General features: G+C 42.3%; 1 protein-coding gene across 9 annotated transcripts in view; it reads right to left on the bottom strand.

Moving 5' to 3' along the window:
• The window catches only part of ITSN1 (intersectin 1), a 203,890-nt gene that overhangs the window by 40,624 nt on the left and 147,944 nt on the right, over nucleotides 1–15,322 (bottom strand). For 3 of the 9 annotated variants that reach the window (XR_014022935.1, XM_081301087.1, XM_081301090.1), the window contains exons 25-28: nucleotides 13,948–13,993; nucleotides 11,536–11,657; nucleotides 5,250–5,367; nucleotides 3,061–3,252 (exon numbers count right to left, since the gene is read on the bottom strand). Coding sequence is in view for 3 of the 9 variants with exons in the window: in XM_081301087.1 (XP_081157213.1) it covers nucleotides 3,061–3,252; nucleotides 5,250–5,367; nucleotides 11,536–11,657; nucleotides 13,948–13,993 (478 nt within the window). In the remaining 6 variants the exon portion in view is untranslated. Of the gene's footprint in view, nucleotides 1–1,217; nucleotides 2,705–3,060; nucleotides 3,253–5,249; nucleotides 5,368–11,535; nucleotides 11,658–13,947; nucleotides 13,994–15,322 lie in introns of those variants that run through there. The other 6 variants (XM_081301091.1, XR_014022937.1, XR_014022936.1 and 3 more) reach the window with 6 other exon arrangements.

Here is a 15,322-nt window from a genome sequence, read left to right as displayed (position 1 = left end):
AATCAGCACCAATTGAATAAATTGTGAGGCGCAACCTGTGCCAGCTTCACCAACCCAGAATGAAGCCTGGAGGACAGACTAGAGGGGGTCAGAAAGGAGGAGGAACATGGAGTACCACTGAGTCTTACCCACCTTGAACTACACTCCAGCTCAACTCAAGGCTCAAGAAGGAACCCTGGCTTACAAAGGTGAAGAACCCGGGGAGAGATGGGCCTACTGACTTGACTGTGTTCCACAGAGGGTGGGCTGGGCCAGGAGGAGATCCTCTCTACCAGCTCTGGGCCTTTGCATGTCCTGACCCCTCACTCCATCGCAGTCACTTCTCTTCCTACTCCAACTGGCTCACCTTACCCTTCAGGTCTCAGCTTCATGTCACTTCCTCCTAGAAAGGTTCTGGTTCCTTTCCCCAGGGCCCACCTGCTCTGGATGGCCCACTCGGTGGCACCTGGCATCCACACTTTTCCAGGTGCAATACTTATCACCTACTGCACATGTCCCCTGTATATGTAAATGAACTCCGCAGGTTTAGTTTTCTGTTTGATACTCCTATGACTCCCCGAGGACAGAGACCCTGCCCTAGCAAATGCCGCACTCTCCCCAGAATCTGTCAAGACACCCGATACATGGAAGATGTCTCCTCCCAAATGTTTGCTGAAATGACAAAAGATATCACTTTTCACTGAAGGGCAAAGGAGGGCCAATAAGTGAGGCTCATGACAATGGAATTAAGCACGTGGTCACCGTGGCCAACAGAGCCATCAATGTGTAAGCTCACTTATTTCTGCAAAGGTGATAAGACTAGAGAGTACCAGGCAGAAGCAAATCCCAAACGACGATATGGAAAACGTGCGGGTCTCTGTTTTTAGCCACATAGATTTGGAGTGTTCACCAGTCTCTTATTGTGATACTTCTTTTGGACAAATGTTTTGTATCCTGAACCGAATCACATACCTGCCAATGTGTGGATGACATTTACCAATGACAGCTGACCACTAAACCAGCGTTATAAGGAGCGATCGCTTACATATCGATGGGGAGTACCACAGGGAGAGCGAGGGCCAGTCAACCAGGACCCCTCGAGAAGTGGATCATGTCTGTATTCAGAAGGTATATGCCACAGTCGCCCTGTGGGCAGCAGGCCAACTGCTGACATCTGTTCTGTATAGTGTCCCTCACCATTGCCAGCTTCCAACAGCAAGAACACACAGACATTTCCGTCTAACTTTTGTATGAAGAATTTAATTATCTATACACGTAACTAATTCAAAAGGTTGTATTACAGTTGTTAAAGCCGCAGGTTTATATATTTATATATTTTACATTCATATCATGAAAATACTGCAGCGCAGGCGGACGAGGAGGAGCTGTCCTCGTCCTCTGCACCGTGCAAGTGGAGGACTCCACACAACCGCCAGCACAGAGCCTCCCGAGACGTGAACACAGAAGGGACAACGTGTTACAGAGTCATTAACAGGACAGCTGGGTTGTGCTTGAGCCCCCCACCCCACCTCTGTGCTGTCAGCAACTGGCATTTTTATTGAGAGCTTTCAACGAGTGTTTAAGAGACAAACATGGCTTCAGCTGCAGCACGGCTAACACATGAATGACCATGAGCTCCATTTCATATTAATCTGTAGAAATTCCACAGTCTAGTTAAAAAATGTAAACATTGGAAATTAATTGCAGGGAGACTTCTACACATTCTTTCTTGTCAAGAAAATTACTTGTTCAAAATGTGTCATTCCAACAAAAGTAATTGGAATAAAAACTTCATGTAACAGAGACTAGAGGGACTACAGACACTGTGGATCATAACAACCTCAGCGGTGTCATCTACTGATTTATGGTATGAAAACACACAAAATTAAAAACCCCAAACAAGACACCAACTCAACCAGATAAATCTGAGACCAAACAAAAACATAGGTGCTTTCTCATGTGGCTACAAGGTCACTGTGCAAAATAAAATTAATGCAATGTGGTTAGATATCATACAAGAGCGTTTGCCATGGGGAGAACTCATTTCTTATGTACAGGATGGATTACATGCGCAACGAGTACATCTGATACACACGAGCACAAAACACCTTCTGTTTAATTGGGCTCACTCTACACATCTTCAAAACATACACTGAACTCCTCTGTACTGCTACGGTAGGGGGAAAAAAACCCCAAACTACACAATTTAGTTGGTAACACTGGACAAAATGAAAAATACAAGTCTCAGATTTATGGACATTTGGAACAATTTTTAATAGCACATGCAGCATTCCTTGATAGTGGGTCTTTTTGCAAAACCAAAATAGCAAAGAAATGATTGATTGATTGATTTTTATTAAAAGGCTAAAATATATATATATTTAAAAATAATCTTAAAACTATTGAAAGCACCTGTGCAAAGGTGGGGGAAGTCAATTTGAGTAACTAGGAAAGCCACAAAAGGACCCACTACCCTGTGTATTTTTGTAATTTTTGCTTCTGTCTCTGCAAGTAATAACTCAAACATTGCGATCACATGCAACTACGGTAAAATGAGGTAAACTGCTCTGCAGTGAGTTCTTCTACTCAGAAGGCAGTAGGTGATCATGCTGGAAGTCACATGATCAAGGCTGCATCTCCCATCATCCCTCTGGGCAGTGATATGGGATAGTGGGTCTCTTTGAGGACTTTCAAGCCTGAGGGGGGGATGGACAACATATGATTCCTAGAAAAAGGAGGAAAACAACACATAAGCAAAACAAAACAATGAGCAAAATTCAAGCTAGGAAAATGAGTTGGGCATGTCAACAGCATGGTGCCAAATGATTTTAAAAAAATAGGAAAAAGGGGGGAGGGAAGGGAGGGGACATGCTACAGAAGGAATGAAAATTTAAAACAAAAACAAAACAACCCCACGAGATAAAGTTTTGCATTACAGAAGGTCTTCAAAGAGACGGTTGTGAATGCAGCAGTGGTCTAGCTTTAAGTTCTGCAAACCAAGCTCAGCAGAATCAGAGCAATGCTGCATGTTTCACTGGAAGGTACCAGAGAGGAGAGGAACAGAGCCACCAGGGCACTTACATTGCTGGCTTGGGTCCATGTCTGTGGTCAGCTTCACATAGTTGGATGGGAAGAGCCCCACTTGTCCATTGACTTCCCCTTTCCACCAGTCGGGGTCCTCCTTGTTGAGGACGTTGATGATCTGGCCCTTGCTGAAGGCCAGCTCATCGTCATTCTGCGCAGTATAATCGTACATCCCGATCACCTGGCACACTGCAGAAGACAGGGCTGGGTGAGCAGCTGCACACCCTCGCTGGCACATGTGTGAGGGGCCACTTGTGGCCAGCAGACATTTTCACAGATTATTTTTGCCCTTTCAAAATAAGGTACTGTGAGCCGGGCGTGGCGGCACACTCCTGTAATCCCAGTGGCTCGAGAGGCTGAGACAGGAGGATTGTGAGTTCAAAGCCAGCCTCAACAAAAAGCAAGGGGCTGAACAACTCAGTGAGACCCTGTCTCTAAATAAAATACAAAACAGGGCTGGGGATGTGGCTCAGTGTTTGAGTGCCCTTGAGTTCAATCCCCCGTACCAAAAAAAAAAAAAAAAGCGTACAGTGAAGTGGAAGTGCCCCAAGGGGCTTTTCATGGTGCAGGCAATAGAGAAAGATGAAGGATCAAAACTAAGACAACAGCAAAATTTTCACACTACGCCCTTGGTTTGTACATCTTCCTCTTTTTTGGGTTTACTTGTCAGCAGAAAATTTAGAGTGATAACCAGGTCTCTGGCTTTGGACGTGGAGCTCCTTCTAATGCTGACTAGAGGACACTTGCCAGCTTCCGCTGTATGGGACAGCTGGGGTCTGTAGGACTCCACTATCACTTTTACTTCTCTCTCTCTCTCTCTGTCATTTCCTGTGTGTGTGTTACTGCAGATGGAACCCAGGGCTTCATGCAAGTAGACAAGTGCTCTTCCACTGAGGCACACCCCAGCTCCTTCTTTTTTTTTTTTTTTTTTTAAAGGTGAAAGGCAATTATTATCTGACCTTCAAAAACTTCCAAATATTAGTGTAAAGTAAAATTGGGTGTTTTAAAAAATTTTTCTGCTTTATCTTTGTGTCTTAAAGAAATTTTCACATGTCAACAATTTTTCTCCTTTTCTCTCAAATCTACAGGAAGTTAAATTATTTTCATTCTCTGCCATCTTGACACTTTGGAGAATTCTGCACCATTGGGTCACAGTCTCCAATTAATCTTTCATAGCCATCTTTGTATAGGTTCAGGGTTTTCAACCCTCCAGTTAGCTAAATTAATCACCCACCACAACAGATAAATTCAGTGGGTTCCAATCTACCTGATGAAGGGACCTGCACACTGACAATCGGGGGCACCAGATTTCCTCAGGGGACAGTGGATACAGCTGGTACTATACCCCTCTGCCTACACAGGTCTCTGTTTGAGGAAAGAGGCCCAGCTGGGGTCAGGACTCAGGAAGTTTACCAATCCTTCAATTTCTTGCAAAGGCTGCCAAATTTTAATCTTATTTCACTAAAGACACCATGTAGACATTTAACCACAAGGTAATGGAACAAAAATTTCATGTTTCCCACAAATGCCACCTAAGAACTGGTGTCTAAAGGACCTAGAGCAGCAATTTGCTCCCTACCCTCACCTCTCTCAAATGTTACTGAAGCATCTAATTTAGTCCTTTAGATCAGAAAATAGTCAACCGGGTCAACTGCAGTGCTGTCCTTTTGAGTTCTCTAGGAAAGCCTGCACAACATCCTGCCCATTCAGCGAGGCCCCCTCTGTTCACAGTAAATGTCACAGGGAGTTATTTCAGTCTTCTGTGAACACACTGCAACCAACAGATCCTCGTGGCCTCCAGCTCCATCTCCTGACCTATCTAGACCCCAGCCATTTATTTTTAGGAGCCCCTCTCTGCGGCCTCATCCACTAGTCCAAATCTCAATTTAAATAGCTGGAAGGAAATCAAGAGAAAAATCTGGCTTTAATGCCACAGCATTCATGACTCCTTCAGGAGAAGAGTTCCAACAAGGGCTCTGTTGTGCCCAGCACAGTCAAGCTACTTAGATATTAGTCCTTTTGAAAAGCATTCTGTATCACATTAGCTGGGGGTCAGTTCCAGAAGTACAAGAAGTGCTTAATGCACATGTGAAAAACAATTTAAAATACTTAATGAGAAGGCTTCGTGGGAGAACTGAAGTGACACGCATGCAGGTCATTTTTCAATGAGACTGAGAACTCCTTACCTGCCGGCAATGCCGCTGACTTGGGCAGCTCTGTCGGAGTGATTTTGCTTGTCCCAGGGCTTAGAAGTTTGACATAATTAGCTGGGAACCAGCCTATCTGGCGTTTCTTCCCACGTGCCTGGTAAGAAAATAATTGGATCAAAAACTTATAAATGTTCATCTTCTGTTACGATACAATTTGCTTTGTAGCAGAACACTTATGCAAAGTTTATATAGAACTGAAATACAAATGGCATAAACAGTAGAATCTATGGATTACCATGACATAAAAATAAGATGTTGTTGTGAAAATTCAAACAGTCGTAGCCATTGGTCAGCAAAGCCTGAAATGGCTTTAAAAGGACTGGATCCTGTGGATTTAAAATTCCGAATATTCTGTAGTGTGTCTAAGACAGAAAACCAGTTAGTACTTAGCTACTAATTTCAGATAATGTGGAGATTATAGTTAATTCCAACATTACATTTGGGTTTTAGGAATAACAACAATGATGGCCATCAAAACACACTAAGTGCTTTTTATGAGCTCTGCCAAGCATCTTATATCCACTTATTCACATAGTTCCAAAGGGACAATGCTATTATCATTCCCAAGTTCAAGGAAGAAAGTGAGCTTGGAAAAGGTATATGACAGTCCAAAGGCTAGGGGTTGGTAAGTGGTAAGCCAAGAGTTACATGCCTGCACTCTTTGTAATAATACACCCTAAGATGCAAAAAGATGTAGATGCAGGACCCACAGATCACAAGAAGTCTCGGCTTTACACTATTTTCAAAACATTATCAGGCCCAAGTCACAGCTACAGCCACATTTTCACTGTCACTCTTTTCTCCATTGCTCAATCTGATTCAATACAAATTCCATCTACTGAGTGCTTACATTTGAGATAATTGTCGGAAAGAGTTCACACATGACATGAAGAGTTTATAATTGGTGAGCCAAAGCTTGCAATTGCAATACAGTTCCACATAGACAGGCAGACACACACACAGGCTATCTCTAGAAACAAGGCCCTGATGAAAGCAGTTGCCTTTGAGGACAGGGGGTTTAAAGGGAGAGATCTGAATCCCTTTTAGTAACTTCTGAAATTTAAACCACATGAATATAATACCTATTCCCAAAATAAGGAAATAAAACTAAGAGAAAAACTTCTATCACCCTACTTCTGCCCTCCCTTCCACCAACTTACCAAGGATATCTCTGGGTTACTTTTTTTTTTTTTTTTCAGTACTGGGGATTGAACCCAGGGGTGCTTAACCACTAAGCTACACCTTCTACCCTTTTTTAATATTTTATTTTGAGACAGAGTCTCGCTGAATTGCTTAGGGCCTTGCTGTTGCTGAGGCTGGCTTTAAACTTGTAATTCTCCTGCCTCAGCCTCCCACGCCGCTGGGATTACAGGCCTGCACCACTGTGCCTGGCCCTCTGAGATATTTTCAGGATGTACATTTGGTTTCACCCTTCTTGTGTCTGACAGTCTCCATGCCCCTGGCTCAAAGACTAAAGCATTTACTCTCATGGTAAATCTGCCCAACATTTCAAAAAAAAGTTTACACAATTGCAAATGTTTATCTATCTACAACTGCAATGAATTCTCTTTGTCCCTACCTCTGCAATTCTACAAAAGCAGAAAACAGAGCCTGTTGATAATTTCTTCATTTGTCAATCCAGGCCAAGAGGGACTCTGTAAAGCACCAGAAGCTATCCTGGGCATGGGAATCCATTTTACAGAGGGTCCCAAGAACCACCAAAACTCTCTTTGAGCAAGGTGTTAGGAGATAAGCACTAAAAAAGTGCTGCCTTTATAAAGAGCTGGTTGCCTACACATGGAAATAACTACGGGAAAGCTAAGAAACATACCAACGTCATCTGTGGAACACCAGGGTGAAGCTGGCAGGGGACCATTCCCAAATTCAGGGGAAAGGAGGCAGTGCTTCTGGCTGAGATGGCCCAGAAAGCCTCTAGAGGAAGTGGGCTTTGGTTAACTCTTGAGAAATCAGAGAGGGTCAACCCCATAGGGAGGAATGTTAGGAGCCAAGGCAGCTAACTAAGTACAAGAGCCCGATGTTGGTGGTTTTAAACAAATTGTCCAATAAGTCTGGAATGGTTGCTAAAGAGTGTAAGGTGGCACAGGGAAGAAGGGGCACAACAGGAAGCCTCCACAGGCAGGCTGAAGGGGAAAGGCAATGGGAGCCACTGAGTCTTCAGAGAAGGAAAGGAACATGTAGATGGCAAGGCCAGTGGTAATGGTCTCCCTGGCATGAGCAAGCCCTCTCCTCTCCCTGCCCAGTGCATAAACAGGCACATTACAAAGGAGAGTGGATTTCCAGGACTCCAAAGGTCAGATCCCTCAGCCAGGAAGCTGTATCTAGCAAGCGCTTCTGGACAGGGTTTTTATGGCTGCTCACCAGCGAGCTCCCAGGGAACTTTCACCACTAGGCACACTCCCGGCTACCATGCCTTCTCTTCCAATGGACAGTCTTTAGTCCAGAGGGAACAGTATGTCCAGCTCACCACAGTATGGATCTTCCCCTACTCAGCCAGGGTTGGTCTGGACAGAACAGTGAGCAGAGGACTTTCTTCAAGTCCTCCTTCCTTCCTGAGCCACGTGCCTCCCATCTGGGCTGCTCTAACCCCTGCTCTTCAGTACTTGTTGAGGTGCCCTCCACAGCCAGCACCCTGTAAGCAAACTTTCTCTTTCCCTCCCCCATCTTGGCTATCTGTAGAGTCCTGCTCAGGGCCAGATGAAAGGCACAGATGTGACAACCAGCCCACAGCACACCAGTGGACACCTGAGGATCACTGCAAGCTCCTTCCTTAGGACAGTAGGGTTCTCATAAAAGGGATTCTAGAAACTACTTGTTCACATGCTCGGCCAGTACTGAGGCCCCAGTGTCATGCAGCAGGCCTCAAGATTGACTCCATAAAGGAAGATCTCGGTGTACCTTACCACACATATCCCTTCTGCACAAAGGCCAGAAGGCTAATTGGGAAACTTTCCCTTTGGCAGGTCCCTAAGGGCTGCCCATGTGGGTAAGCTGTCCTTCACACTATGCTATGAAGCAAGATGGACCCTGGGTCACCAAGGTTGGTCTTCACTTTCGTAGTGGGGGAGGTTGCGTGTAGGAGGCAAACACTTCCTGTTCAACAGCCAGCAGACTTATCTGTCAAGTACAGCTGTCCTTAAATATCTGGGAGGAGGAGAGTGGTTCCAAGACCTCTCCAGATTCCAAAATCCAAGGATACTCAAGTTTCTTATATACAATGACATATATTTACATATAACCTGTGCACAACCTCCTATACATTTTAAACCATCTGCAGATTACTTATAACACCAAATACAATGTAAATGCTATGCAAATAGTTGTTACATGACACGGTTTGGAGAATGACAAGAAAAAAAAAGTCTACTCATTTTCAATACAGATACAAATTTTTCTCAATTTCAGTCCATGGTTGGTTGAATCTGTGGATGTGAAGCCCATGGCTACAGCCATGTAATTTTGCTATAGAAGTAAATTTTTAAAGCAACTTTTTATTTAGAAATAATTTCAAGTCCTTTGTGTATAGACCAAGGAGAGGGATAGTTGGGTCAAATGGTGGTTCCATTCCCAATTTTCCAAGAAATCTCCATACTGTTTTCCATATTGGATGCACCAATTTGCAGTCCCACCAGCAGTATATGAGTGTGCCTTTTCCCCCACATCCTTGCCAACACTTATTGTTGTTTGTCTTCATAATAGCTGCCATTCTGACTGGAGTGAGATGAAATATTAGAGTAGTTTTGATTTGCATTTCTCTAATTGCTAGAGATGATGAACATCTTTTCATATATTTGTTGACTGATTGTATGCATATCATCTTCTGAGAAGTATCTGTTCAGGTCCTTGGGCTATTTATTGATTGGGGTTTTTTTGGGGGTTTTTTTTTGGTGCTTATCTTTTTGGGTTCTTTATATACCCTAGAGATTAGTGCTCTATCTCACTATTAGTGCTCTCTCCTCAGTCTATACCCAAAGGACTTAAAAATAGCATACTACAGGGACATAGCCACAATGTTTATAAAAGCACAATTCACAATAGCTAAATTGTGGAACCCACCTAGATGCCCTTCAAAAGATGAATGAATAAAAAAAAAGTGACATATATACACAATGGAATATTACTCAGCAATAAAAGAGAATAAAATCATGGCACTTGCAGGTAGAGAAGATAATGCTAAGTTAAGTTAGCCAATCCTAAAAAACCAAATGCCGAATGTTTTCTCTGATATAAAAGGAGGCTGATTCATAGTGGGTAGGGAGGGGAAGCATGGGAGGAATAGGCAAACTTTAGATAGGGCAGAGGGGTGGGAAGGGAAGGGAAGGGGCAGGGGGTTAGAAATGATGGTGGAATGTGATAGACATTATTATCCAAAGTACATGTATGAAGACACAAATTGGTATGAATATACTATGTATACAACATATGAAAAATTGTGCTTTATATATGTAATAAGAATTGTAATGCATCCTGCTGTCATATACAAATAAAAAAATTAATTTAAAAACTGGAAAAAAAGAAATAATTTCAAACTATCAGAAAAGCAACAAGAACAAGAAAAGTATATAACACCCTTTACTTAGATTCACCTGTTATTAACATTTTATCCCATCTGTTTCATTATTTGCACATTTTCTCTCCCTACTCCCATATCCTCTTCACTGTAATTTCTTTATCAGAATTACCTGATTACAATTTGCTTACATTATGGCTGGTTACCCCTAAATAATTCAATGGGTATTTACTAAAAATAGGAATAGTCTCTCATAGGACGACAGTATGTTTTTCAATTTTAGTAAATTGGTACAATAATTTTATCTAAGCCAGGCTCAATGATGCCTACCTACAACCATAGTTACTCAGGCAGTTGAGACAGTATGATCAGAAGTTTAAGGCCAACCTAAGCAACTTAGTAAGACCCTGTCTCAAAAATAAAAGGGTCAGGATGTATCTCAGTGGTACAGTGTCCTGGGTTTCATCCCCAGTACCAAAAAGAAAATTTTTTATTTAACCTGGTGTCCACATCCCAGTTTTGTCCATTATCGCAATAACATCCTTAAGAGCATGTTTTTGTTTCATGTGGGATCAAGTCAGATATTGCCATCAGCAGTCATGTCTCTTTTATCTCCTTTCTATGAGTTTTGTCATTGATGTCTTTGAAGAATACAGCCTCTCCCTGCCCCCTTAATTGGACATTCCTTATTCTGAGTTTATTTAATGCTTCTGCATGATTAGATTCAGTTGATGCACTTCTAGCCACAATAGTATGTGACACTGTCTTTTTCAGGTAGCATGTTTGGATGAATATTACGTCCATTTGTCCTCACTGGTGAAGATCACTTTAATCACTTGATTAGAGTGGTAACTTAGTTCTCAATGGTATAATTACTGTGCAAATTATATGTGGTCTCTCTGTAGGAGTCACTCAAAGACCATAAGCAATTTCTATCCTTACTAAAAACTTCCCCTTAGGTTTGGCATCTAATGACGATTCTATTAATCTTTACAATGCTGATGTGACAGTAACCCTTTTAAAACTATTATTTCCTCTTGAAAGACTTAAAGGAGGTTTCTGGAATGGCAACATGAATAACAAGCTATAAGAATAACAACAACGCCACCACAAACACACAAACTAAAAACAGCATGATGTACAGATGTGGCTTTATATAAAAAGGAACCTGCTACTGCAACGTGCTTCCTGACACGACTGATGAGATGCTCCACTTTAGGATGCCAGGACCTCAAGGACGGCTCTACCTAGGCATCTGTCATCCTATGAATTCTCACTGCACCAACAGTGAATCTCGAGTGATTTGAACTTGGAAACTGAATGGATGAATTTTATTTATTTATTTTTGGTACCAGGGATTGAACGTGGGGTGCTTTCAGCTTTGTTTTGTTTTGTTCTAAAACAGGGTCTTGCCAAGTTGCTGAAGCAGGCTTTGAATTTGAAATCCTCTTGCCTCAGCCTCCCAAGTTGTTGGGATTATAGGTAGGCGCACAGGGCCTGAAAGGATAAATTTTAAAATGAATTCCTAGTTTTCAGAATTCAGACATTGCTACTGGCTGGCTGAAGCTTAGGAACCAGATTCAGATAAAGTGGTATTTCTCATTATTCAAATGCAAGATTTAGGCAGTGATGGGTTCTTTGTACTTTGCAATAAAATACTGCCCCCATCTTGTATATTCAAACAAACTAGAATTCTAAATAAATAGGAAAAAAAAAAAAAAAAAAACAACTAACTTGCAGCTCTCCTTCCCACCATCCACCTGGGTTCTTTTTTCGAATCAAAATTAGCTGACCAGGGGCCAAGGTAAGTTGCTCAGGACCAGTGGCGGTATATGAAGCAATAACTTGAGCAATTTCTGAAAAACAAGATCAAACATTGCAGCATACTGTTAAGAGTCAGAATATGGAAACACTAAGAAGTCACAGCCACCTCCCATAGTCTCAGATCAGCATCGTCAAAACCAGCATATGTGGCTGATTTTCTACTGGATGAGGGAGGCTCTGAATCCCTCCCACTGTAGCCCCTTCCCCTAGCTATAGGGCAAATGCAGTATTCAAGGGGCTTGGCCAGTCCTTCTGTTGGGCTGTCTTCTGTTACTCCCTCATTGTTTCAGAACTTACCAGTTCCTGCCATGCTGCCTGCTCCTGCCCACAGCCCCTCTTTAGCTTCCCAAACACCTGATACCAAGGGTTGGGCCTCACTCACCCACCCCATCCATCAGTGCTCAGTGAATAGAGGAAGTGTTCCCTCTGCCAAATACTTTGAGAGAGAAATTCTATTTTCCTCAAAAACCATCAGAAGCCTGGTAGCATCGAATTTCTATGTTGTGGCTTCAGACTCTCCTCCTACCAACAAGACCATTTTCTTTATGGCTCACATTTGGGGGTGATCCCTGAACTGGTATGAATCATAGCAATGCAAGTTTACGTCTTTTTACGTCAAGTTAAAGGAAGGACCTGGAATTAAGAAGGGAATTTAATAAAAAAACAATAATTCAACATAGAAAAAAATGCAAACAATTCTGTACATTTCCTGAATATTAGAAATCCCACAGAAAAAAATTCCAGCAGGACCAGCCCAGGCACTGAAAAGCAAATTTCTGCTGGCACCAAGGTCAAGTATGAAAAGACAGACTCCTGCTCTGATGAATTCTGGCACATTTACAGCCACAGCTTCCTGAACTTCTAGAAGCAATCAGAACAAACTGCTCTATTCCTCTACTCTCACTCTTGGTCATAATAGTTCCTAAAAGAACAGGGCAGAGCAAGGAAGGAAAGAAGGAAGAAGAAATGAAGTAGAGAAAGATAAGATAAAGGCCCCCTACTCTGATATGATCTCCTACTTTTCCACTAACTCCAGGGAAGGAATAAGATTGCAGCACTTCAGCCACCTGCCACTGCCCTGTTCTACAATCCAAGGTTGACGACTATGACAGGAGCACCAACCTGTCATGGGGCAGCCCTGGCCCGCCAGATGCTTCAGAGAACTCAGGGAAGTCCAGAGTCACCTTCCAGACAGTTTGGCTCTGCCTGAGAGCTCTTGCCCAGAACTACACAGGGATGAGGACTCTCCTGCAATGTGCCAAGGACAAGCTCTGGACTCCAACAGTTTTCGGTCTGGAGAAAGTCCCAATTACTATCCTACTTGGCAACTGATGTTTCTGCTGTTCAAAGAACCTGGCATATGAGTCAGCGGTCTACCCTGACATTCTCTGCTTCCTCTTGTGTCCCTGAGCAGCTTGCTAGTTCCAGTGTAAAGTTAAGTTCACCCGGGCATCACATATGGAACATCTTGACCCTTTGGAATGACAAACATTGAAAAGGTAGAAAGAAGACTCACAATTAAAGCAGAAATTTGGTCAGATGGCCCACTATCTGGAGTCTGACTAGAAGCCTAGACACCCTGAAACCCCTTCTTTTCCTGGCTGAGTAAGCCCATCTGATGCGAGCACCAGACGGACACACAAATTCCTCAGCACAGCAATGACTGTTTCAACCTATAATTTCCTAAGGATATGAAGACAAAAAAGCACAAATAACTTAGACCAGGAAGACAGGCCACACAAACCATATTATTTCACACTGATTCCTTCTGCTCTCTTTCAAGCTACTATTTTTAGAACACGTGATTTTGTTTAAATAAACTAAAACTGAACATAGAGGTATGACTATAATTTTGTACCTCCAATGTCCACCTGAGGAAAACCACCCAATGGCTTCTAAATTAACGGGACCTATAAGATGATAATATTTGCTGCTCCTCTGATCTTTGTGTCTTGGGTTTAAAGTGCTGTCAGAAAATGAAAAAGGGCCTCCCAAGCCTAACAAGAAGATAACTAAAAAGAAGTGAACTTCCAGTTTTACACCTCTTTGCATGGCAATCTTTTACAATTTTGCTTGAGTTATTTCTTCATAACCCAGGAGAACGTTCTGTCTGGTGATGTTCCCACTCCCCATGTGAAACAGTGAAACTTCATAACCATGTATATGTTATTAGTAGAGTCCAAGGAAAGAGCCTATTACAACCACTCTCAGGAAAGGTTTCTTGGTCTGTACTTTACTGCTGGCCCTAATAAACAAAGATTGGAAGCAGCTATCAACTATATTCATAACAATAAAACATAAGTATTAGGGAATGTAACTTACCAGGTTTTTTTCCTAAATTCCCTGTTTTTCCAGCAGTTCCAGAGCCCTTAAAACAGAGCAAAAGGTCTCATTTGCATGTTGAGGAGTATTGATCATGTAACTTAGAACACGATTAATGAACAAACCCATTTGAGACCCTAAATCCCCTTCTTCTTTCCAGGAAAAGCACTGTTTCACTTGACAAGAGCATGTGTATTAGGAATACCTGGACAAAATAAGTACCTTAAAATGTATAGCTTTTACTCTTAAGAGAAGAAAAGAGCAAAGTATGTGGACTGTAAACCCCAGAGGGCTCAGGTATGGACCTGTGGTGTGGGCATATCATACACCTGGGAAAATCCAATGGAAGGCTCCATGTCAGGAGGACTACTCCCCACACACTCAGCTGGTATGTTTTCAAATGGTTATTAGGAAATATTTAACATACAAGAAGTTCAGAAACTCTAAGACATACCCATGAGCCTACCACCCATATTCAATACATTAAAATGTTGTGTTTTTCTACGTTTGCTCCAGGTTTCCTTTTTAAAGAACTAAAATGGCACAGGGATGATGGAATCTTCCCTTTCCCCATTGCTGTTGGCAATGAGGGGGCTGCTGTCTTACATATCCTTTCCTCCCAATTTCACACTGTCTGAACGCTGACACTTCTCTATCTGTGGTGGAAGCACGATCCACAGAAGCAGGCCATACTTCTTCCCACTACTGTGTTCCAGAAGCACTTGAGGTGAAGTCCTCTCATGGATGCTCATGGACTTAAACCAGCTGAGTCGGCAACAGAGACCACAAGAGCCAGGAGAGGGGCCAGAAGGCAATCTTCTGTGACAGAGTGCTTTAGTCTCAATTCATGCTCACCCTCAAGTCTCTAACTCACAGTAAATTAAGTATTCCAATTAAAATAAAGCAGAAATGTTTAATAAACTAAATGAGAGTTACTATAAGAATAAAAACATGCAATTTATCTACCAGGAACACAACTTATCATTGTCCTTGTATTTTGGTCATTGAAATTAATAACAATTTACCAGGAAAGGTTTCGGTTAAATTTTTACTCTGATTATGTTTTCTTGAATTAATGACTACAACTACACACTATCAATCTTTACTGCTATTTTGGGGGGCTACATATTAAATAAAGAAATAACAATGAAACAAGATTCTGAGTGACCAGTTACTTCTCCCATACAGGCTGATAATACACTCTCTATATTCTGTAACAAGAAAGAAATTAGCAATACCCAACCACAGAGTTCAAGGAGCTCCAATGTGCTGCTTCTGAGAAATACACCCAGCATCCTAGATTGGGGTACACTCAGGAGGCCAGATTCTGTCCTGGCTGCATGTGTTTAAATGTGTTCCCAGGCCATATGTCCCA

Source organism: Spermophilus citellus, assembly GCF_964194105.1.
Source record: "Spermophilus citellus genome assembly, chromosome: 7".
Classification (NCBI taxonomy): Eukaryota; Metazoa; Chordata; class Mammalia; order Rodentia; family Sciuridae; genus Spermophilus; species Spermophilus citellus.
This window is presented reverse-complemented; position numbering and strand designations above follow the sequence as displayed.